The 25,167-nt window shown below is 40.9% G+C and overlaps 1 protein-coding gene across 2 annotated transcripts in view; it reads right to left on the bottom strand.

The window, feature by feature from the left end:
• FNDC3B (fibronectin type III domain containing 3B) overlaps positions 1-25,167 on the bottom strand; it is a 209,629-nt gene that overhangs the window by 17,424 nt on the left and 167,038 nt on the right. For both annotated transcript variants that reach the window (XM_056358484.1, XM_056358485.1), the window contains exons 21-23: positions 23,106-23,255; positions 18,973-19,253; positions 10,933-11,145 (exon numbers count right to left, since the gene is read on the bottom strand). In XM_056358484.1, the coding sequence (XP_056214459.1) occupies positions 10,933-11,145; positions 18,973-19,253; positions 23,106-23,255 (644 nt within the window). The remainder of the gene's footprint in view (positions 1-10,932; positions 11,146-18,972; positions 19,254-23,105; positions 23,256-25,167) is intronic.

Here is a 25,167-nt window from a genome sequence, read left to right as displayed (position 1 = left end):
TCTTGTGGCTCAATCAGGCAGCTGGCTCAGAAATGACTGCAGTACTCACAGAAGTGCAGAGACTTGTCTCTGACCCTGATCCAAGGGCAACAGATAGCAAAAAAGATGCAATGCGGTATTTTAGACAAATGACCTCTTTGTAATCGAGCTAGATTTGTAATGGAGCTAGAGAAGCAAGGGAGCATAAATGTACCTTTCCAGCTAACAGCAAGCACACTCAGACCCCAGTTTGGGCTCATGGTACACTTGCTAGACATGTTTGTATGGTGAATACCAATAACTTAGTTCTCAAATTACATTTTCACCTTTTGAATGTGACTAAAGTTTCACAACACTGAAAAAGTAATCTGGTAGAACACTTGAGCTCCTCCTGTCTTTTGGGAACTGGACAAGTAACTCCCACCCGGTTTCCATCTCCACCCCTTTTAACTTCTTTGTCTCAAAACCCATCTGTAATGAAAGCAAAAACCATTATGGAAAGAGCTTGCATCCATGTTCAATAGAAAAGACTAATGGAAGCACACTCAAACTTCTGAGATTCAACCACCTTTGAAGAAAGAGGACTTCCAATTTCAGAAGAAGAAAGGCTGATGACTAAATCAGTCAAATTCAATTGCTGTTAGGCTTTACTATGGCAAAAATGCTTTGTAATTGTGTTTAAAAGATGCAGGTCATAATATAAAAAACATAATAAAGATGAAACATTTTAACTTCAAAAGACTAGTGATTTTTTTATGATAATGTAGCATTTTTCTCATGTCTAAAGTAGGTACTTTATACTCCTCCAGAATTATTTTTGTTATTTTTACAAATAATATAGTTATTTGATGCAGATGGCTATATACTTGGAACAATATATTCTACCATCTTTTTCCAGTTTCCCGGGCTTTCTGTTGAAGGACCGCAATGAACAGTAAATTAAATTGATTCAATGAAGTTGAATCAATCAGTGTGATTGCACATTGCTACTGTGACGTCTGCATACATTAAAAATTGTCTAAAGATAATTTGTTCCTATTATTGCAAGTTCATTTTTTTAAATCTAATGATTTACATTTACATCTAAATGTAATTTAAAAAGCACATTCAAACGCGAGTTCTCTACACCTTTGCCTCCCTGGCAAGGCTGACATTGTTCACTGTGCTTTATCCAGGCCCTGTTCCATATATTTATGGACATACTTAACAAGAAGCCAACTCTGAGCTTGTTTGCAAAGACTTAATATCTTATGCATTTAAAAACTGACTTAATCTGCACAGAGAAAATCTCCCTCTCACCCTCTTCCAGCCTCTATTCAGTTCTCCATCTGAATGTGGACAATGAGTTTTCCTTCTCAGATGCTGTGGGATGCCATTAATATGGTCATTAACAAGGCACAGCCATCAAAAAATCTTTCTGGCTCTGCAGAGTGATAGCTGTACTACATTGTGGGGCTGCGGGGTCGATTTTTTTTTTCCCTTCTACCATCTAACAGAGCTTTCAGTCATTCACAAACTTAACGTGAGAAGGCACAAGCCCCAGTCTCCTTAGAGCAGCAACACAGTTTGCACATCAGTGCAACTGGGAGCTGAGAGACTTGTAGAAGAGGCAGGTCCGTGGCTTAACAGAGCCTTCTCCATCCCTCCTTCCCATGTGGCTAGGCTGGAGCCGTGGGATGGGTGCGTGGTTGAACACGACTGGAATACCGCAGCTTGACAAGCTGGTGCTTCCTGTCCTTCAGTGAAAATGGATATGCTTTTAGCTGCAATGTTGAAGAAGTTTGTTTAAACTTTAGTGAAATTGCACCCAAATATTAATATACTGATGTTTGCAGTGGCAGCGAAGCCTGCCCCAGCCTTCCCGAGCTGGCTGTTCCATCCCCACGCTGCTCCTTCAGCACAAATAGTATAGGGCTAGAAGGTGAGCTAGATTTAGGGACTGATAGAGGCTAAAGATCCTTTAAGTAGATAGTCTTAAGCTGACTAGCTCCCTAGCTGGTCCAATGTTATGTTAAAACAGTAGTATTGGTACAACTGTGAGGACAGAGAGGGGACACAAGTGGTTTAAACAAGCCAAAATGCTCCTGTTCCTATATAGGAACACACTTACAGAAATACAAGCGTTTACACTTCAATTTCTTACTTCTTCATCACTCTTCCCCTCCAAGACAGACAAAACCAAACCACAACATGCTCAAGTGTGTCTCAGCCAAGATGCGTTCGTTCATTCTCTAACCTCTGCCTGCTTTCATGTAAGCCCCTAGTCTGCTAAATAAGCACCGAGAAATTTTCAGTTCTCAGAGGTTTGTCCAGTTTAATTTAAAGGACAGTAGCTTACATACCTTAAACTAGTACCCTTTGGAAAAACGACCATCTCTGTGAGCTAATGGCATTCTCAATACACTTTTAATATTACGTTTTTTAAAGTCTGCACCACCCACAAGTACATCCGTATTATCCAAACTCAACAGGCTGCAGCGTTGCCTCTCCTCTCCGCTAAACTAACAGTGGAAACTGAAAACGAAGCAACTTTCTCCAGGGATGGAGTCACTCCTTAAGAGGCTACTCCCCCCATCTCACTGGAGCGGTCCCAATTCTCCTCTTCCCAGACATTCTCATGCCGCTCACCAATTACTCATTTACCTACACATAGTGGAGGAGAGAGAACACAATGTCCTAGAACGATTGTTTGGGAGACACCACTGCTGTTAGTTTTTCATCAATACCTTTTCATTCTCAGTGAAGATCTTCTTGGAAACGTTACACATCTTGCAGCTATTTTGTTTCCTCCACTTCAGTCACTTCCAGTCAAGCAGAGGAGTAGGAATGTACTCGCTCTACCTCCGCTCATTAGCTTTCAGCACATTTAATCAGCAGGTTCCCTTTCAAACTCTTGGGTTTTGTTTATATTTTATTAACTCATTTGTCCTTGCAACAATTTAATTTGAAAGAAAATCTGCTGTACAGCACTAAATAAGACAGCAACCTTGAGCTGAGGTTCAAAGGCTGAAACGACCATCTGAATGATTCGGTCACTGCCTCCCAGAAAAACGTGGTCATCTGCCACAATTTTGGCTGCAGAGAAATCAATAACAGCACTGGTCTAACCTGGCAACCCGAGGCTTTATTTCACAGGCAGCTGCGTGATTAGGTACTAAATTACACGAATTTCACAAACCAGCGGCTTTTTTAATATTAATATTGCAACATCGCTGTTACCTGCACAGTTATAGCGCCCACCTACTTCCCTAAGTTAATTCTATTTTCTTTATAGAACATTATCAAGCACCCACTGATTTACATGAGTTTCTTTCCACACCAGCAGCTCCCTATACTACAAGGTGGCACCAAGGAAAGCAAAGCTTCAAAACAGAGAAACCTAATTCAGAGATACAGGAGTAAAGTCAATACACAATTATTATTTTTTTAATTTCTGCTGTATTTTAAAATGTTCGGCTCAAAGAGAAAAGCTTGACATCTGCAGCATCCCCTATCTCCACATCCATAACCAGTACCAGGCTGACCCAAATCTTCTCAGCTTTGGGACACCTTTCCAAGCCAGTCTTTGGCATCTCCTTTTGCCAGCAGGTGCCAAGGGAAGTCAAACACCTGGTAAGGGGCTCCCAAAAGAGTTTTGTACTCCCCCAACCCTGATTTCCAGTCCTAACTTGAGGTGTGAACCAAACAGACAGGATGCCTTGGCCCCCCTGATCCGAAGATCTGTCTTCTAGAAGATACATTTTTGAAGGATTATAACGTATGCTTGTTCACAATATATCTACATCTTGTTCATAATATATCTAGAAAGCAACCTCCACAATGCACTGTCAGTAAAATTTGTGTTTATAGGCGTAATAATAGTAGTAACAACAGGAATGCACTGAAGGAGGCAACCCTTCCTTCCTTATACTTTGAAAAGCAAAACTAAGTGGAGAATACAAAAACACAGAAAGAGAAGCAGTAAGTCAGATGGGAAGAGTTTTCTTTTCTTCTCTTAATTACCTGGCACATGCGCAGGCTAGACAAAGCAAACTTCTGCAGCCAAAAAATCAATTTTTAGCTTGGTTCTACTAGATCATCTTTCATCTGCTGCTGAATTTGAGCGCGTAATCCATATTTACTATGGACAGGCTTTTCAGATGTCTGGAACTACTGAAAACAGAGATGTCTTAGCCTACAGAACCTCCCCCATAACAAGAAAAAAACCCACCTTTTTGGAAGGAGCTTCTGGGAACATTCAGGAGGAATGGAAGATTACTCAGCAAAGTGCCTGACAGATGATTGCTGTGTGCAGCCACATCAGAGGCCAAGGAACTGATAAGAAGGAAAATACTGAGCACAACTTCATGTGAATTAACAGCATGTGAATGAAACATCTGGGAGAAGTTTGGGAAAGCATCCAATGGCCTGTTGAAACTATACAGTCAGGAAGAACTAGATTACTAGGCAGCTACCAATACTACGGCTTGCAATGGCAATGTGTTAATTATTAACTGTAGATATAAATAAGACTGGGCTTAAAGCTAAAACCAAGAGAGAACAAAACACTGTTCAGCAGTAGCAAACTGCTGCTCTTATAGCCATACGCATTTTTATCTTCCTTGTGCGGCTTTACCATCCTCGTATGGCAGCAACTAACAGCGTCTAGAAACCTTAACACAAAATTCTTCCAGCACATCACAGCTATTTACTGACAGGTCACTCAGCAATCTGTTGGCGAAGCTCGGTAAGGAAGCCAAGCGCAGTTTCTAGTTTACCAGCTTCAGCAAAATGAAGTTGGAACCTACAGATGTTGCTCTTGGAAAACTGACCAACATGATCCTGTTGCTCTAAGTTGAACCCCATCACCACTTCAGACAGTCATTACTCTGATGAAGGCATTATTTTTCTTATGAGGTTGTTACAGATGTGCAGAAAATAACTTCCATTACAGTGACAACCTTTGGTCTATGTGCTGCCGTTATTTATGATCTGCCACCTGGAACATCCAATTACACCCATGAAGTCTGAAGTACCTGCAGATGTACACTGATGCAAAGACAAGAGAAAATTGGTCCATTGTGTTTCTATGTAGACAACTACTAAATATCTCACCAAATCAGAGATTCCTTGAAAAAAAATCTTACAGATTAGCACCTCATTCTGTGTTTTGCAAGATTCCCAATAGCTGAAACATCTCATCTCAAACATTTAGCATTGTTTTCTCACGCTTCACTTTGTCTCAAAAGATGACTCACATACAGTTAACTCATATCTACCAAAAATGCTGTTTTACTCCAGCTCCTAGGAACAAAGCTGAAATGCATTAACAAGTTAAGCTTTTTACACTTGGAACAGTTCTTCCTCTTTTTTGATTTACACAGCACTTACCGCAAAGCCCCAAGTATGTGATCAGAATGCTCTCAATTAAGTATCATTACTGTTAACAGCAATACTCATCTACACAATACAACAATACGAAGTGAAGACAGACCACCCAAACACTTTTCTGAATGTTAACTTTCTATTTAGCAGGCTTTCAGAGTAAACTGTGGCATGCCATGTATCCTGGCGCTCATCCTTAATTTCCTTTCATCATTGTTTTACCCAATATGAAAATGATTTTTCCTGCAGGTTTTTACAAGGATATGTTAATGTATCTGATTTTATATTTTAATAGAATTTCACAAGCTACTAGGCCTGATACATATCAGTAATTGCTGCTAAAATGGGTTTAAATTGTCTTGATCAAATCACAAGTGTAAACAATTTTTTAATTAGACTGCTGGAAACCTGCAGCAACCAGGTGATGATTATGCGAGTCATCAGGCAAGGCAGCATGTTTAGCAGCTCATCCCTCCGTGTTTCCCGCCTACCTTCCTTCACGTTAATACAGAGCAAACGAACGTGTCAAGGCTCACACATATGACCTCTTCCTAAGACGCAGAGGCTGCGCTTGGCACTGATCATTCTGCAAAACAAGTGCTTAGGCCAAACCATCAGATGTGATATTCCACTTCTACAGCCAGGGAAACTGCACCGGACACCGTGACACAGGCTGGCTCCACGTCATGGTGCATTCCCCGCTCTTTGTTATACTTCTTCAAGGCGTAACAGAAACTATGCTGGAAGGAAGGGAAAACAGTGTCTTCTGCTATACACAACTTCAGCACGCCTGGGGAGAAAAGGTTTCCCACATCACTGGGTGAAGATGACAGAAGAGTGGGAGAATCACTGGGCGAGCTAGGAGCTTCACAGAACTGAACCCTTCTGCAGAAAAAATGAGCCCACGTGCATCTCCGCGCTGGCTTTTTACTGTTCAAAGCATGTTTTAATTTTCCTTGGAAACCAGCTCCCCAAACAAGTTTTTTTTGGTTCCTCTCACCTTCGAAAATATTGGCGTAAATTTTTATCATATACTTTTCTCTCTCTCTCATAGGCTTTCTATACGCAGTGGAATAGCTTACCACGCAACTGAAAAAGACAGTACTACACCAGGAGCATCACCAACATCTGGGTTAGGAGGCACTGAACCAGATGAGACCAAACACCTCCCTCGCATACCGGGAGAAACCTGCCTGCCTGCCCTGATCCTGCTCAGGCTCCAAAGGTGCTGTGATAATGCACCGAAGCGGTGCGGGGACAGGCGACCTGAGCCACTGAAAGGCACCCGCGAGCCCACCCAGCTTGCAGCTCAGGTACCACGCTGCAGGCAGCAGAGGACAGCAGGCACTCCTGGCATGAGGAGTGGGAGGGGTGGTGCCTCCCGAAATAATTAGTCAAGGTAAGGTCAAATTCTCCAAGTAGAAGAAATCATTTCAAGGGATTATGTCATTTGGTTACAAATGTTATTCCTTCCTTGGAGTTGCTAGAAGCTTCCAGGACTGCATCAATATGTGGCCATGGCCTTTGGGCCATTCATATCCTAACGAGAAAAACTGTGCGCGCAATAACTCTGCCCAATTAATATTTACAGTCATTAGGCAAGCTCTGTTTTGTGTTCAATTTTTCATTTATATTGAAGAACAATATCTCCTTAAATGGCAAGTGTATATAGTTTAGCAAAGCATTTTAAAACAGTTTAATACCCGCACAGATAATCCTTCATACGATATGAAAGGGAAGCACTACTACTAGTAGTAGTTAACACAGTGATATGGGGTCATAGCATATTTAGTCACTAAATAACCATAACAGAAACAATTACAGTTTAAAATGCCAGTAAACACCATCTCTTACAATTCACTTACCAAAGCAGACTTATTAAGAATTGTCAATGCTTCTTCATTTATACTTTTAAAGAATATTTGTAGGCTGCTGCTTAGCCAACCTTACCAATGATTATCCCTTAAAACTTAATTATCTACTTTTTGTTTGGATTCTGTAGACACACAAAATACCCCACAGAATTCATCTCAACTGCAATATACATTTATCTGAAAGGAACACAAGCAACTGATAAATGACCCACTAATAATGTACTTTCCAATTCTCTTTCAGACTGGATATTCCAAGTATTTTAAGATACTAAGAGGTATAATTAGTGCTAGGAACAACTAAAGACTAATTACCAGTACAGGAAAAAAAAAAATATTCAAAAGCATTACTATAATTAAGTTCATCTGTTTCACTTGGAGAAAAAATATCCACTGTAATCTGAAAAACAGCGTAACTTGATTAACATGATTTTCTTGACATTACTAGAGTTAGGAAATGAAGTCACAACTGACAGTTTATTTAAAAAAGAATGAAATTTTATAGTCCTCTTTACATAAAGGTCAACTACACTCAACTAACGTTCCCATGTACTGTGCTTTCTAGAAACAGATTTTTCTTCATTTCCACTTAATGCTACACATAATTGAAAGGACAAGAGATGCTAATTTGATATTCCTAAATGTCACACAGTGAAGAGCAAATGAGAGCTAAAGCAGGTACATTTCTGATGTGCACAGCTTTTCAAGCCCTTACATTAATCAGTGTCAGTAGATTTCCAAGTATTTTGTTTCACAGGTCTTGAAATCAATGAAACATTTAGTCTCCAACAAGTGGCCTGCTATACCTCATTACAGCATGGAAAAGTTAAAAACAATTCTTAATGACCAGGACACATTCAAGAGCACTGGCTCACTATCACTGCATAAAACGAGAGCCAAATCTTTACAAAAAGGCCATTAAAGCTACCAGAGTCAGAATTTAACTTACTGAAGATTTTCTTTTTAAAAAAAGTATTTATTCATCTTTGTATTTGGGTTTGTGAAAATGCTTCAAGGGCATTTTAAAGCTATTTTTTAATATTTTTTTTTTAAATTTTAAAAAAAAGCATCAATTTTAAACCTCATCAGTGAGCAGCATTACATGAAGCAAGCTGCATGCTCAGATTCACTGAAGAAGGGATGATCGTAATTCTGAGTTGAGGGATTTCAATATAAAGCTGCTAACAAGTAGTGCCAGATATCTTGGGGAACACAACAATATCTTCTGAAAGACTAAGGATGTGACAGAGGTGAATTCCGAGTTACGCATGCTTACGCCACAGCCTCTTCCCCCGAGTCAGGTGCCATCTCTTCTCTCAACCGAAGGGATACCACAGAGCCTTTCTACAACCCTTTCACACCATCAAAGACTCCAAAACATCCTTCCAGATCGTTTGTTTGGTGGCATTTTTTCACCAGAGGCTGGCTTCCTAGAAAGGTGGTTGATGCCCCGAGGCTGTCTGTGTTTAAGAGGCATTTGGACAATGCCCCTACCGTGCTTTAACTTGTGACCAGCCCTGCACTGGTCAGGCTGATGGCTGGAGGTCCCTTCCAACTGAAATATTCTGTTCTATTCAATTATTCTATTAGGTGCCCTCAGTTTACTTGCAGCCGCCTGTTAAAGCGCTGCACAGCTGAAGAGGCCAGTGATGCTCGAAGAACCGCATTCCAATTTTTTTCACAAGCACACACACAAGTAACCCCTCAGTCACGATGGGGTTTATTTCACAGGAACGATCCAAGAGAGGACTCTCACGGCTGTTACCAACAGCTGGTTCTACCACGTGTGGGCTGTCATTCTCTGTTCATTAGGAATGACAGCTCTCCTGAACGTACAAAACTTTGCTGCTGTATCCTTTCAGGGACGTCTCTCACCGCGATTGATGCACACAACGGGGAGCAACAGGGGACTGTCACATAGGGAACAAACACATCTGTCTTATTGCCAAGACCTGCCAGCTCCAACTGTTCTCAAACACAGCACCAGCACAGACAACAGCACCCGTTCTGCTCCTCCACTGCGCCCACGCCAGCCCGTGCTTCATCAGCTGGAGTGCTCAGGGCTTATTTCAGTTATTACTCGAACTAATTGCTACAAACCCAACCGCCAAGGAAGCCATCCCATGCAAGGGCTCTGTTCAACAGGAGGCAACAGCGCAATGGAGATGACTAGTTACTCTGCATCTTTCGGAGCTCACGTAACTGTAAGCCAAATTCAAAGTTAAGACAACCTCGCGGAGTAACAAGTTCAAATTCCTCCTAATTAACAGCTCTTAAGAGACCATTTGCAGTGGGAAAAGTCTGTGCAGAAGCAAAGGGTTATGCTAAAACCTTGTGCAAAAGCAAAAGAGAAAAAGCTTTCCTTCTCTGCTGCCAGGTAACATAACGCCTTTTATTCTTACAAGGAAACTTATTACTTTCTCCAACATAAAACCAGGTTTAGAACAATTTACAGTTCTTCACCATCCTACCTGCAGTGCTACATGAAAGCAAACAAAAGCAGCCTGCTGGATGTTTCTTTAGAGCTGACTTGATCACACACTGCTGCGAGTGACGGGCTCCTGCCAAGCATCATTGCATTCTGAAGAAACTGTTTTTATCAGTCAGACTTCCAAATGGGCATTTATATTCATGGGACACCTCTCAGTATCAGTACAGGGGGCTATGTACCCTCTCTGCATCAGCATGGTTGAGATACTGGGAGGTATTTAGGCATTATTCATGGTGGTTTTATTACTTATAATTAGAGCTTTTGGGCCAGATCTTCAGCTGGCATAAACTCAGCACAGCTTTATTTAAATTAAAGGAATCATGCTAATTTACACCAAATTATAATCTGTACTGAAGGTCTCTAAGGATTATCTACTTGATACATCAGTTATTTTATGTGATTAAACTAACTGAGAGTGTTTCTTAGTCAATTATGAGCCATCTACGATATTTATTCATTGAAGAACTCACACTGTTCGGCAATACTCACGTATTGTCTTTCTTTCCTTCCCTTTTTTAATTGACTATATCTCATCCCAACTCTGGAGCTACATTATCACATCTTCCCACACAAATTTGCACAGGAAAATACTTTTTGCTGAGCACTGACTGCTCAATGTTTATCCTTGTGTTTCGTGCACACTGAAAACTCTCATGGCTTTGAAGAAAACGTTAGGGAAGTGAAACATGGTGGGTGAGCGACTCTGCATCCTTATTTCATAATTATTGCATAGTACCAAGCTGATGGCAAACTCTTACTTTCTAATGCTCCAAGATATTACACTTGTAAAATCCTGACCATCATGTTGCCCAAAATCTTGTTCTGCTCAGTTCTGCCTTTCCTAGACCTCTGACTTTGTAACTGTTTGGTTTTATTAATACACACAGCACGTTGGGTGCAATATTGTTGTTTTGTATATTCCAAAAGGTAAAGGCCTATGACCTTGAAACTCAGTAACTAAGTTTTGTTGGCAGAGGGGCCAGGGTCTTGCTAAAATTTCAACAGCACAGCACTGATTTCAGTTGTTCTGTAATAAATTTAACAGCTTTGTTACATAATTTGTTCAGTTAGACGACAGGCACAGAATCCCTATTAAAACAATACTTTGTACATATTTGTTGATATGAAGTAATCAGGAAAACATTTTTCTTGCCATGATTCACAACTGCATTACGATGAACACGAATTAATTTTCATTAATACAAGGAAAATCTTCCTCTCTCTTACCTTTTATTTCTGTCTTCTATCTGCAAGATATAGACCATGTCGTCGGTCGCGTGAAGCTTGGAACTGCTGTCTCCCCATTTCAGCTTCAGGCTCTGAGGACCTGCTGCAGCACACTCTAACCGAGGAGGTAAGGGTGGTAACGGCCTGGTTTTTGCCTTAATAAAGTGGCTAAATGGTCCAGCTCCAATTTCATTAATAGCCTGGATCCTGATCCTGAAACAAACAGCAAAGTTAAATGTTAAATAAAGTGCTTTCATGAGGTTCTTGGTATAAAAAAAAAAAAAAAATCTCAAGATACAAAACAGCCTTTGTGGACCTGACTGCTCCATCAGCAACACAAAGCCTGCTCCCAGCACTTTGCTTTGGTAACATGAAAGGCTCTGCAAATGTAACAAGTAAGAGCTGCAGTGAAAAATATCACGAAATTCAGTAAGGCAGAGGGGGGAGGATTTGAGCAAGCAATCTCAGAACCTGATGGCAGACCCTCTAACCACAGGAACAAGGGACAGCAGCACAGATACAAGTGCAACCTGGAAAACTTGAAGTGTGTAACCGCGAACAAATAAAATGCAGAAACGTGTTGTGATGGTCTCAAAGTTCATGAGCTAATTTAGGTGAAATCATGAAGTGAAAACATTGGCGTCACTACTGTGAAACCCATCTCCATGTTGGTAAAGATCTCTGAAGACCAAAGAACAGTTATCTCAGTGTGTGCAACACCTCACAAAGCACACTATTTAAGTACATGAAACTCAAGTGGGAAGAGCTAACCAAGAAGGTTAAATACACATATCTTCTGCACGTCTTACACAAACTGTGGAAGTATTAACCAGCAGTGAATATCTATCAAACACAAGTTGGACTCCAGTCAGTCTCACAAGATGCCCAACAGCTCTGGAGCCACCTGGATTGCATTAAGGACATTTAGAAGAAGACAAAAGCAGACCACCTACCTAGTCATGGAAGTTTTAGCTTGGAAATATTCTTTAGACTGAGTTAGTCTTCTACATTCTATTTCTTTCTTAAGATAATGACTCCTGTCTTCTGTTTTGTCACTCTCTTATCTGTCTGCACCTTAGCTTAATAACTTGCACAATGAGAATCTGCTTACAGAAATGAGCGAAGACTAGTAAAAAGTCTTTTACTATGGTAACATCAACAAAAACATCATAACAAAAATATGAAACAGGCATTTCTAAAGAGCTTTGGGGACTGTGTAAACAGAAATACTGGCACAGAGGAGCCTGAAAGGTTTACAAAAGTTTGTTCAATCGGAGTGAAAGTAGGAGAAAACAGGATGGGCAAACTAATTAGCTCTTTTAGATAGTTCAGTCTAGTTCAGATAGCTGGACAGATGCCATTTACTTTGGAAATTCTGTGTATAGCAGCCTAATATTTTCTCATGGGAAAAGACTCTCTACAAGAAGTGTTGCTTCTTCCCCAAACTATCAGCCACCAAGAAGCCAGAAGTCCCTGAGGAAGGTGGCAGGGGGGAGAAAAGAGCAGAAGCTGGTAGATCCCTATGACTGCTCGCTTCAGAGAAAGCAGAAGAGAAATAGAACTGTCTTTGGCTGGCATTAGCTATTTATTTTGATTGAAGTATGTGAAGTGATGTAATTTTATATAAACAACATATAAAAAATGACTTTGCTTTGAACAACAAGTTTCCAGCTCTACCATTACAAAAAGATTAGGAAGAGTTAAAGGGATAGAGGAAAAACCCTCAAGAGAACAATATTCCCTGTTACAAAAGCCCACAAAACTTGTATTTTCTGCAATTTCAAGAATAGAAAGCGTGAAATGATTAATAAACATATCACAAAATACTAAGAGCCTTATCTACTCATTAGGCAGCTAAACTAATTGTACACTGTAAGAATGCATTGCATTTACAAAGTCACATGTAAATGTGTGCTTAAACCTTTGCTTACTGACCTAGCCATTAAGAAGGGTAAAGCACCACTTTGCATGGAGCTGCACTTTCCTTTTAACCTTCCATTCGGTTTCAGGAAACACATCCTGATCACCTTACAGCACTATACAATGGTGACTTCATCCTCTTCCTCCCAAAGCATGGATGCTATGAAGACAGATCTAGTGGGAGCCCCCTCTTCAACTGCTGCACGTAAGCATTTGACATAAAAAGAACAGAAAACTTTTCTAGGATCTTAAGAAGTGTAATTAATATAGACATTGCTCTTATGCCATAGTATGTTACTGGTTTGCTTTAGATTGAAGAGTCATTATTATTTAATGGTCTTTCCAGTAAAAAGTGAAAACTCCCTGAATTTTCACTGGATTCTGGCAAGTGGTCCATTAGCATATGCACATAAACAGTAACAGTGACATTAAGAAATGCTGCTCCTTATTTGTGGATTGATTACAGCAACACGCTCTGGAGCGCATAGCCTTTTTTCCCCCCGTTTTATTTTGTATTATCCAAAGTCCCAGTAACAACAAAGCCTCTCCCATCCTCAAGCATCGTAACTAACTCATGTCCACACTTGAAAACAAGCAGTAATTGAAATTAATCTCTCTCAAATCTCACTTTTCTTAAGCAGAGGTGGATAGATGTACTTTTTAGATATGTGCATGAACTTTTTAGATATCTGCATTCACTTGTTTTCCCTTTGCCAGGTGTATTACCTTGCACAAGGTACAAACTTTTCTCTTCCTCTTCCCTCGTTTGCTGCTGCTTTCACCTGCCGCATGGCGCTCTCGCTCCTGCCTTCCGCCACACACAGCTACACCCCCCCCCCACCCCCGCCCCGCCACCACTTCTGACTTTGGAGCACAGCAAGACTGATGGAAACTCTTAGGCCTTAAAATAGAGACAGGCATCTTTCCAGATGAATGAGATAATACTGGGAAAGCAAGAATTGATTTCTTTGACTCTCATGGCTGGATGTGGCTACCCTTTTTCTGCTGATTATATCATTGTAACACTCTCTGTAAACGGCCAGTGTCATTCCCAGGTCCCCAGCTTTGCCAGACAGGAACAACCAGCCAGCTCTGATTTCTGTGCACGTGTCAGTGTAACCCAGACCCAGCTCTTGCTTCCCTCTGAACCACAGCAGCATCTCCTCAAGGGATATTAAGCCTCTGAAACATCCACAGGGAATGGCAGAAGGAAGAAGGGAAAAAGGCAGGGGAGAAAGGAGGGCTGTCTGGAAGAGGAGGGGGAGCACACGGTGGTGGGAGAACACCTCCAGCTCCTGTCCCTGCCCCAGCCCGCGACACTGAGCTCCTCCAGCTGGGTGGTGGCACAGCCACGGTGGGTAAGGGAACTTCCATAATTATGTGGAAACCAATTACTGTTCACAGAACTGATACTGGCAAAAATCAATCCCTTATTTTTGTGTAAAAGTAGTATTTAGACACACAGAAATGTTCAAATGAAACCACTGCCTCAATCCCTTTCAACTTTTTCACTAATGGTTTCTAAGTGAAGATACCCCAAATGCTGTCCTGGAAGGGCAGTTTTAAAATCTGACAATCACAATTTGAAAGTGAGGTTTTTGAGAATGTATTGACTATATTTATTTATATCTATTTATCTATATAAATATATAGATATATGATATGGACTATATATATTTAGGGATAGTACTTAATTCTGCAGGCTCAGGACCAGTCATACTTGTATCTATTCTCACATTTTCCCACTGCATCTTTTAAACATTTAGAAAAAAATAAATCAGACTAGGCAAATTTAGAAACCATTAAAAGACCTTTAACAGAGCATTCTATCTTAGAAGATTCTTGACCCAGGGAAATAAACACACTAAGCAGGATGCTATTTTCAGATTGGTCACAAAATCCTTCATATAGTATTCCAACAAAATGAAAAATCAACTTTTGAATTAATCTTAAGAGTCTGACATGAGAAGAGTTTGATTTGCTAGTTCCCATAAGTGGAATGCCACCAGTGGGAATGCCTGTGGAAACCTGTGGGAGTTAAAATGCCACGCACTTCAAAAGGGAGGAGAAGCAGGATGCTCCCTCATCAGCAGCAGCCTGAACATCCTGGGTGGTGATGACACACAGTGCCCAGGACAGGCCAACCCCACAGATCCCCGCTCCGACTGCACTCTTCTGGGGCTGCAACAAGGCTTAGTTTTACACTCTGAAGCATAAATTTTGTTTTATAACCCACTTAAGTGATGTTAACTTGGACATTTATGTGCATTCTTCTCTCCATCTTGGAAGATCTTTTCCTCAGTACAGTTCAGAATTAAAATATCTAGATTTTTTTATTCCTAAAGGAGATTAAAATTTAGTGTTGATATTAACATTTAATAAGACTACTACGCATTTCTGTGAACTAACTTCAGAAGAAAATAAGCATTCTAAAAAATTCTAAGTTGTTTTGCGGTGAAGTATCTCAACAGCACAATTAACTACGGAAAGCATCGAGTGAAGCTTGGGAACACAGAGTATAACAGAAAATTGGTATTTCTATTACTGTTGAATACTTATTTATTGTGGAATATTTATTAACTCACTTCTAGTTACATCAGTTCACAGAAAACCAGTCCATGTATTATTACCCTATAATCAGAGCTTCCAGAGCTTCATGGCTACGTCAATAAAACAGAAAGACTGCAGAATTCCCAGACATATTTCTGCAGCCGCTCACCAGCAACGATGTTTACACAGTGCATTTGCGAGGCATCTGCTTTTTGCAGCAGGGGTGCTGCTCTGTGCCTGACATGGGAGAGGTTCCTCCCGACATCAGCCCTGCGCCGTCCGTTAGCAGCACAGCAAGGGCATGTCCCAGTTCCTCCTGCCTCGAACGTATGTTGGGATGCAAATCTTCCCTGTGGCATGCTGGCTGGATTTGCTACTAAGACACAGCAACCGTCAGACTTGTCAGCTTTGAGCCCACCTCTGCGAAGAGCCTGGTGTTTGCCTGGCACGTCAAGTCACCCACGCACGGGCCATGGACGGGCGATTCCCAGACAGGGGCTGGAAGCAGCAAAGCAACGCCAGACCTCAGCTAACAAGTCCCGTAGGGCGGACACTCGCAGACATGCTGTCAGAGGCACACTGCTACACAAAACAACGTTCCTTTCCAAATCTGGACTTGGTGGATTCATAATCACCAAGATTTGCTCTCAGTTTTGGGTTCTCCCAAACAAAAACATTGACAGTAAAATTCCAATGCAACTAAATCATATAAGCCCTTTGCTGATTTACCTCAAATTCTGCTGAAACTCTGGCAAGAGAGTTCAGAGTCTCAAACCCAGTAGTACAGGAAAAACCAGGGCTAGGAAAAAACATGTTCACCACTTCTAAACAGAGCAGGGAATAAACACAAGAGAGAGAGAAGGGCTAGCTGAGATAAACAGGGCTGACATGAAAGGAAAAAACACTGGTGAACAAATTTAGAAAACAAGCTCAGTGATGTTTTGAAACACTCCTCCGATGAAAACAGGGAAGGTAAAAACCCATCACCTTTCAGCGTACAGCTTGATATGCGCGTTTCTTATGGATACTGTTATCAGGGCACAGACATCGCCCGATGAAAGCCAGGTGGTAAGTCAGGCTTGAAGAACAAATATCAGTGAAAGAGTTAACGATTCATAGCAAAACCAGACACATTAAATTGGTTTTATTAGCAGAAAAATACTTCAAGATACAGAAGAGGTGCTTCTGCAACTTGACTGCAGTCACTTGTCATCCCTGAGAGGCACGAGACGCGAGACTTGGGGGTTTCTTTCTCTTGTTTCATTGAAAGGGCTTTCATATATTATTACTTCTGATTAGTCATCCCCTGGTTTGTACTCTTCACAATTTAATATTATTTTTTTTAGTCTGACATTTAGAACAGTCCCAGTTAATGCTTGTGCTTTAGCCTTTCCATCTGGATCAGAGACAGGCAGACTCCTGACTAAAAATATGTTATTTAATACAGGGCTTTTTTTTTAAAAAATAAGAAAATAAGAACGCAAAAAAAAGAAATCTAGTATTTCTTACAGCAGCAGGAGCAAGAGCTTCACAGACAAGACTGCAGCATGATTATAAAGCAGAGTAATGTCCTGCCCATCCCTTCATTCCCCATCTCCATTTCCAGGCTTTGAAGGCATGGACACCTCCCTAAAAAAAGCTACAGGGAACCAAGAACCAGCTAAAAAAAGAAACTGAAGAAGGAAGACTTCAGCGAAGAATGTAGATAGGTCCTTCTGGCTGTCTTGACTGGGTTGCTCATCTCATTTTGCTCTGGCTGTTCTGAGACTGGATTGAGCACGTGAGGAGAAACAACCAGGGAGTACGAGACTGCCCAAAGACAGTGCAGTTCCACAGCTGGGTAGCCAGTCAAAAGGCAAACTTTTCAACTTACTAGTTTTATTAGGGTTTTGATTAGTCTCTGATCAGTTGGGTTCTCTGGTCTGGCTTAGAGTAAGATGACACAAACACCAGTGCTGACGTGAGGCAGAGAATGAGAAACATGGGAGAACAGGGAGATGGAGGCAGCACAACAGCAACCTGAACCAGCTCAAACTGCTGTGCAGCTTCACTCAGGTGCAGCAATTTCACACTTCAAACAAGCCTAGGCCAGCTTGTCTGCTAGAGGAGGGGGTCCTGTCCTCTTCTACCCCTTCCTTTACCCATTTACAAGGTAAAAAATACAATACAATTAGTTTTTGAGAAGACCAGTTTTCCCAGTGTGGAATGGTGCGATAGCGCTTCGCTGGCACAAAGGAGGGAACACCACCAGGAGGGAAGAAGACGTTTCCCTCGACAGCAATGCTAGCTTAAATTGACCACATAACTAGGATCTTAAATAAACACCGTGGAAGACAAGAAAAAGCTTATACTTTTGTTACTGCCGTTGCCAAAAAGGATCACAGCATTACAAGCTACCGAAGAGCTGGAGACAGCGATAATGTAGTCACACTGCTTGGATTTAAACGAGTGGTCTGAAACAGAGAGGTTCTGAATCACCAAGTTTGTTTTGCCTTTTTTTTTCCACATTGCCGAAGGGATGGATATATATATGTGTGTTTATATATGTTTCCATGCATATATACATATTTTTTAATAAATCTACATCTTCATTTTTTATTACGTGGTTTTAAAACCTTGATATTCTAGGCAAAGATCAGGAACCACAGTACTAGGCACTGCAAGCAATATACGTTCCTTGCTTTAAGTAACATCTAGTATACATACTTGTATACTTCCTACAAGAAGTTATCTTTTTTTGGTAAATAATAATATTTGAGAAATGAACTTTTCATTTAAACTCTACAAGATGGGTGAGATTGTGACCTTGAATAAAAAGAAAAAAAAAAAAAATATTACAAAAGGTCTGTGCCATATCTAATTTTACAAGTGTGCAATCAGAGTCCAGTTTTTATTAGAACAGTACTTAAAATAGAATTTCTTTTGTCACACCACCTGCTGTACTGCTGTTCATTGCCTGCATGGAACCACAGGTTTGTTTTTTTTTTAATTAACGAACAGGGAAAAAAAACATATACGCCTGAATGTTAAAATAATAATAAAATTCTGGCAACATCACTTAGAGATTTAGACTCTGAAGCAATATAAAGAAATTGTTCAGATTATCTTTTAATTAATCTCCATATGCTAGAAAACAAACAGCTATAGTTATACGAATAAAAGTTCACTGTGTGCAAATTGCTATCTCCTCAAAGAGATCAATACAGTTAATAATATAAACCCCTGGATGGAAAAACATGAGCTATTACATTGTAATTTCAGTTATTCCCCATTTTGAAAATTTATTTACCTGCCAGCGTAACCTCACCTTAGCAGAGCAACTTAATAATAAGGAGAGGTGAAAGATAATGCAAGGAGAAGAGAAAGGGAAAAAGATGGGGGAGAAAGCAACATTTGGACATGAACTACCACAATTCATTCCATAAAGGAATTATCGCAGATTTCTATGCTCCCTAGGCTGGTTGGTGTTGTGGGTTTTTTGTTTTGGTTCCCCCCCCCTCATGTAAAATTAAGCTGTGTGTTCTCATCCCAAGCGCTCTCTGTATCACACCAAAAAAAATCTGTACTCACCGGTATGAGGTTTCTGGAAGCAAATCATCAATAACGTAACTTGTAACGTTTCCTACTGCAATGCTGATGTCACCCAGGTCAATGTTATATGATGTAATCTCAGCTCCGTTATTGCATGGCTCTTCCCAGCTCAGTACAAGGCACACAGAGGGGGAGTGCTGACAGGCATCCATGTGCTCATCCTCCAGCACCGAGAGCACAGAGACTGCATCAGGCACAGATGCGGGGATCCTGCAGGTTACCAGGTCACTGTAGGGTCCAGCTCCTGCCTGGTTAATAGCCTGTATGTTTAAAAAAAAAAAAAAAAAAAGAGTATTTTTACAGGATAAATGTTCTCTTTCACACGACTATTGAGTTTACAATATTGAACCGTGCAGCCTGTAAGAGCTGCATGGATTCTTCAGAGGATATGCACCGCTGGCTATCCTCTAAAGCATGACTCATAACCTCTGCCTATACTACAGCAATTAGTATCTTCCTTTGTTACTCAGGGGTATCTCAGAAAAACTGGAGAGTATTTATCTTTTCCCTAAAAGCTATTTAAAACCTAACAGTAACCTTTTGATCAGCAGCAAACTTCGTTTCAAAATGCCAGTCGTGCTGCCAGTGATGGGTAACATCACGCTGTTCAGCAAACCGGCTACTCAGATCTGTTGAGCCACCCTGTATAAAATCCTCAGCACACACACCGCAGAGTGTAACGTGCGATGTTTTATACAAGCAGAGTACCCCTAAGGCATATGGGGCACCTGGCTTGCTGAGAGCTACGCTGGTTCCTAACTCGGAGAATGGATTACTAATTTCATACTAAAAAGATTCTGATATAAGAACATAGGAACCCAGCACGGCGTGAAGGCTGTGACTCAGAAGTCACAGATCACCAGCAAACCACCTCCAAAGCACCGAGCTCAATATTTTCTACAAGAAAGGAGAGCAACCAATTATCAAGCATCTCATCTTGACTCCCAGATCCAGGATCCCAGCAGAGAAAGTTTCAAAATCTGGCCCACTTCTGCTCATTAATTACAGAGGCTGTTGTCTTCGCAAGCTCAGCGCTGCACTCTTGTACAGACCTGGCTTTTCCATCAGTTGATGCTCAGTCAGTGGCAAATGCTGTAAATCTTGCACTGGAATGGCCTAAGAAATGACCCACATCACCTCCTCTGGATTATTATAAGCTCCTGTGCACACAATCACACAATTAGTGCAGGCTGGAGGGGACCTTGGAGCACATCTAGTCCAACCTGCTGCTCCAATCAGGGTCAAAGCTGAACACAGACCAGGTTGCTCGGGCTTCTGTCCAGTCAGGTCTTGAAAAATTACAAGGATGGAGATTGCACAGCTGTTCTGGACGAGTTACAATCCTTAACTGCCTGCACAGCAGTAACTTTTTTCTTTTTATCTCACCGGAACATTCCTATTTCAGCCTCTGCCTGGAGCAGAACTGGAGACAGTATTCCATCTTCTCATGAACGACATGTAATAGGCACCACCACCTTCCCTTGACCTGGCAGCTGGGCTCCCCCTGACACAGCCCAGCATGCTGCCGGCCCACCAGGTACGCAGAGAGCTTATGACAGTAGTTATGGTATAGGCCGAGCTACAGGAGATCCAGAAGGCACAGACCTTCAAAAGCACCTTTGACATTGCCCAGCATCATCTACCATCCACACTTCCTTTGCATTTGGGAAAACGAGCCCAGAGTCTCCCACCAGATCAAAATTAATTAGAAAACCCGGATTTACAATGTTGCCAGTAGGACTACGATGGCAAGGAAAGAACATGTCAAGCAACTGTTTGATTTGTAATCTATGCTTAACTGTAGCAAATAAGTTATTTCTGCTATGCATAATACAAACACAAAGCTGTGTTCTGTTTTTCCAGGAGGCGTTTTGTTCAATTGAAGAAAAGAGATAACCAAGTTAGATCTGTCAGCCTTTAAAAAGCCCTTCAAAACAAATCTTGCTCCAGGGACATCTTCTATTGAGTGAAGCGCTCCTAGAGCTGTTAAAAGTGAGCCTTGTTTCGTGGTCTGCCAACGATATTATTTGTCTTGCCTCTAAACCAGTGTTTGGCAATCTGTATCTTGCTCCAAGCAATTTATTTTCAGAGGTGCTTTTAACTGCTTTATTGGACAATCTCATCACCATAACTGATGGGAATTTCATTCTTCTTTGCTTCCTAGATACCTCCCTCCCCCACCCCCAAATGATACAATATTTCCTTTTGCAAAAGCCACAATTGTTTTCAGGAATATTCATTACAGCAAAAAAGTTGAGCAACAGTAAAGACAAATTATCTGCCCTGCAATTATACATATCTGCGTGATTCCTCAGTTCTCTCTTTTTATTGAGTTGTTGTAAATTTGAGAGCAGTACTGTGTGTTTGTTAGAAGGCAGGATAAATATCGTTTGGGGAATATATTTTTAATAACCAAAAGGAAGATTTTTCTGTTAAAGCTGTTAACAAATAAGAAAACCAGCTATTATTCTCACCTTTTTATTAAAAAAAACCAAAAAAACCCCCTAAAATTTCTGAAACTGTTTAACTTCCCTTCTTTGTCTGCTATACATTGATGGGTTTTTTTCGGTAATTGTTCAAATGCTCCAAGTGTGTCTTACACCAACTTCTTCTCCATATAATACACAGATCAGATCTAGAGAATGAAGCCCTCTAGAAAGTAATGCACGGGTCACTGACGGCCTTAAATAAAATGGCTTAGTGCTGTTGTGCATTTCATTTAACTTCTACCTATGGATTAAATGGCATTGGCTGTGTTGAAAACCGAGTAGATTTGTGCAACATTTTTGTGGCAGGTAATTTTAAACGAACATCCACTCGAAATCAAAGATGCTATACAGCTGGCTATTTCCATTTTTAACGTTAAAACCTCCTTGAACTCCCCGCAGAAGCGGTCTCACAGTCTCCTCCCTGCCCAGCGGATGCTGAATGCTCTCCCCCTTGTGCGAACACAAGAGGCACTTTCTGGCTGACACTTCCAAGCCACTCAGACACACTCTTTCAACTCGCCTCCCCCAGCAGTGCCAGGGCAGGGATACGGCGAGCTCCACCGAGGCAGAAAATACAGCTGAGTGTCCTTACAGCTGCGGGGCCCTAGCTCCTTGGCTGCTGGCCAACAGCTCAAAAGCTACTTCATAAAAAAAATTAATAATAATAAAAAAAATGTTCGATATCCTGTTTAAAAATACCAAACCTGTAAGGAGGAAACACTCAACAGAAGCATGTTGTCCTTGATCAAAGAAATGACCCTAGGTGGTCCAAACATTGGCAGCTGGGTGGGTACATGAACTTGTGGTTGGGTTACTGGTGGTATTCTGTCTTCACATACAAATAAGTTTTGTGCAAAAGTATCCAGGGCAAAAATATTTTTACTTTGCTCCCACCTACTTCACTTTCCATTTATTTTTTCATTAGACATAAAGGAGAAGTGCTGTATTTTTATTTTCATAAATATTTAAGAACTATATTTTAACTTACTTTTTGGTGAAAATAATAGGAGAGAAAAAGATCAAAGAAAAAGAAATTATATATAGGCTCTATACACGGTCCAGCCTTACAAAGCTAAGAGACAAAATGGTAAAGACGACGGCTCGCTGTCTGGCAGCTCCCATCTCCTATATACACAGGGATCTACTTACCTGGTTTGCTTTACTTGATAAATGAACCAGATGTTGGAGTTTATTATTTAAGCTAGGGGAATCTTCAACATCCAGCTGGGAGGTAGATGTTATTTACATCTCATTACATCTCATTACCAAAAAAATAATTCAATTTTTGGGGAATTGTCTAAAATGTTATCTTTTTTTTTTAATATCAGAGAGCAAGATGGCTGTTAACAGCGTTATTCACTGAAAATAAACCACATGATACATGAGAGCAATTTTCAAGAGCTAAAAGTTACATCAACTCCCTTGTTTATCACTTTGAACTGTACAGAATCTAAACTGTTCAGTTCTATAGCAACAGCCTGCATTACTTAAAATAAATGTACATTCCTCCTGACTTACAGAGCACATAACTTCATAGCGGCTAATGACAAAAATACAAACACAGTGGAAGGAAACTGTTTACATCTTAAGATAGCAATGCATGCAAAACCTCAGCTTCCATACCTGCAGCCTACAGCAGTAATGCGCTGCCGCTGACAATTCACTTATTTCAAAACAGGTATCTGTGCCATTATATGCAAGTTGTAGAGATTCCTCATCTTCTCCCCACTCTAATCTGTATTCAGAGATGTCAGCACCAGAACATTCAGGACTCTGCAACACAAATATTTATGCGGTTCAATTCAAAAATGAGCACTTCAGATCTCTGTGTTTCACTGGGTATGGAATTAAGTGCATGAAAAAAAGAACACCAACCATCCCACCTTATTTTTAAATTAATACAACATAACTGCTGCAAATGGAAATGTGCCAAATTAAGCGTTCCCTAAAAGGTTACTGAAACAGGCCAATTCTGCGCAAAAATTATCTGCTAGAAATTCAGAGAAATGAGACAGTGTATGCAGCTACTTTGCTTTCATCAGGACACTCCGGAATAAATTGTCTCTTCACTGGCTTGGCAGAAGCACAAGCATGGAGAACACAAAACCGCATCAATCTACTGAGTCTAGTTGAGCAATCAAAACACAGCCCTGGAAGAGCTGGCCTTCAAGCCTGAAACAGTCACTCACGTTACTGAGAAAAGAACAACCTCAACAAGCAAGGAGCTTGTCTGAGTGAAAGTCACCCATCAAGCTAACGGCCCCAGTATGGGATACGGGAGTGTGGACCTGGGTACATTAATGTCCGCTAAAAGACTGCGACAGGATCTATGTGTCCTCAGCAATCCCTTTATCATCCTGAAGTCCAGCGGAACACAGAATAAATACCTGAAATTGGCTGGAGGTGAGTGAGTGCAGGCATAAAGGCACGGTTACACAACAAAATACTTAGTGTTTTTACCAGAACTACCCAGAGCTGCACCACGTGGACCGAAGCAGCTTGGGGAACCACTGCTCCATGTGCAGAAGGGTGGTGTAGGATATGATAAAGACTGTGATTACAGCATGCAAGGTGTCATTTCCAGTCAAAGGACGAAGAGCGTCGCTGCATGCCACAACGACCACCCTGCACACACATGCAGGCTTCTCTAGCTCCGTCTCCGAGCTTCCAGCTGCATCAGTTGGAGCATTCAGAATGGCTAAGCCAGTGTTTCAAAACAATGTGCAAAAAACTCAGTAGGCACCACAGTGTGCTCTCTAGCCAGACAAAAAACCTCTACGGTTCTCCACTGTTCTTCCTTCATATTTATATCAGCCAAAAAATTATAGACTCTTCAAGAAAACATAACCATTGCAAACCACATTACTCCTTCCACAGCTTCATTTTTAGCTAGAATAAACAAATATATCCTGCATATAAATACAGAGTCTACCAGAAACACTGCTGCATTTGCTCATGGCTGGGGAGAGCAAATGCTTGTCCATATGCTCATAAAAGGTAACATTTAAAAGTTTAGTGTGACTTCCAGCTTAGTTTCACAACATGTTGCAAGAAATATTAACAAATACCCCTGAATGGCACCAAATGCACCCGTTTCATTATAAAATTAATCTCAGATTATTTTTATATTTAGATATGTTGTTAGCACAATCATTTTAAGTATCTCATGAACATTAGCATTGTCTTTCTCAACAGGGGCATTCTTTTGTGGAGGGACCGGAGAGATGCAGGGCTGGAACAGCTGCTAGGTTTTCAAAGCAAGTCCACGGCAGAACTACAGTCCCACTGCTCCACACCATAATGTTATTTATGACAACATCTTTTCCTTTCTGCCTTAATTATGTAACTTTTTTAATTACACCAATCAATCCCTCAGCATTTGAGCTAAGACTTATTTTAAGAGTCCAGTGTCTAAGATCCTGAAGAATGGAGAAGGAATGCACAGAAACTAAAATAAAAGTAAATATTTGGGGAAGATAAAAACAATTTTTGAGGAAAAAAACACTACATCGTAAGCATCTGTGCAGAGTTAATTTCCTATCAGAGACTCCAGCTTCAGCCAAAATTAAATATTTGCCTTCACAATTCCACCCCAGGACATGCTGACATGCTAAAAGCCTGTGGAGAGCCCTTGTACCCGACCCGTGCTCTATCATCTGACGCCAGTGTAGGAGGCCTTCTGTCT

This window comes from Falco biarmicus, chromosome 13 (assembly GCF_023638135.1).
Source record: "Falco biarmicus isolate bFalBia1 chromosome 13, bFalBia1.pri, whole genome shotgun sequence".
Lineage (NCBI taxonomy): Eukaryota > Metazoa > Chordata > Aves > Falconiformes > Falconidae > Falco > Falco biarmicus.
The sequence above is the reverse complement of the archived record's forward strand: the minus strand, read 5'-3'. Positions and strand labels throughout refer to the sequence as shown.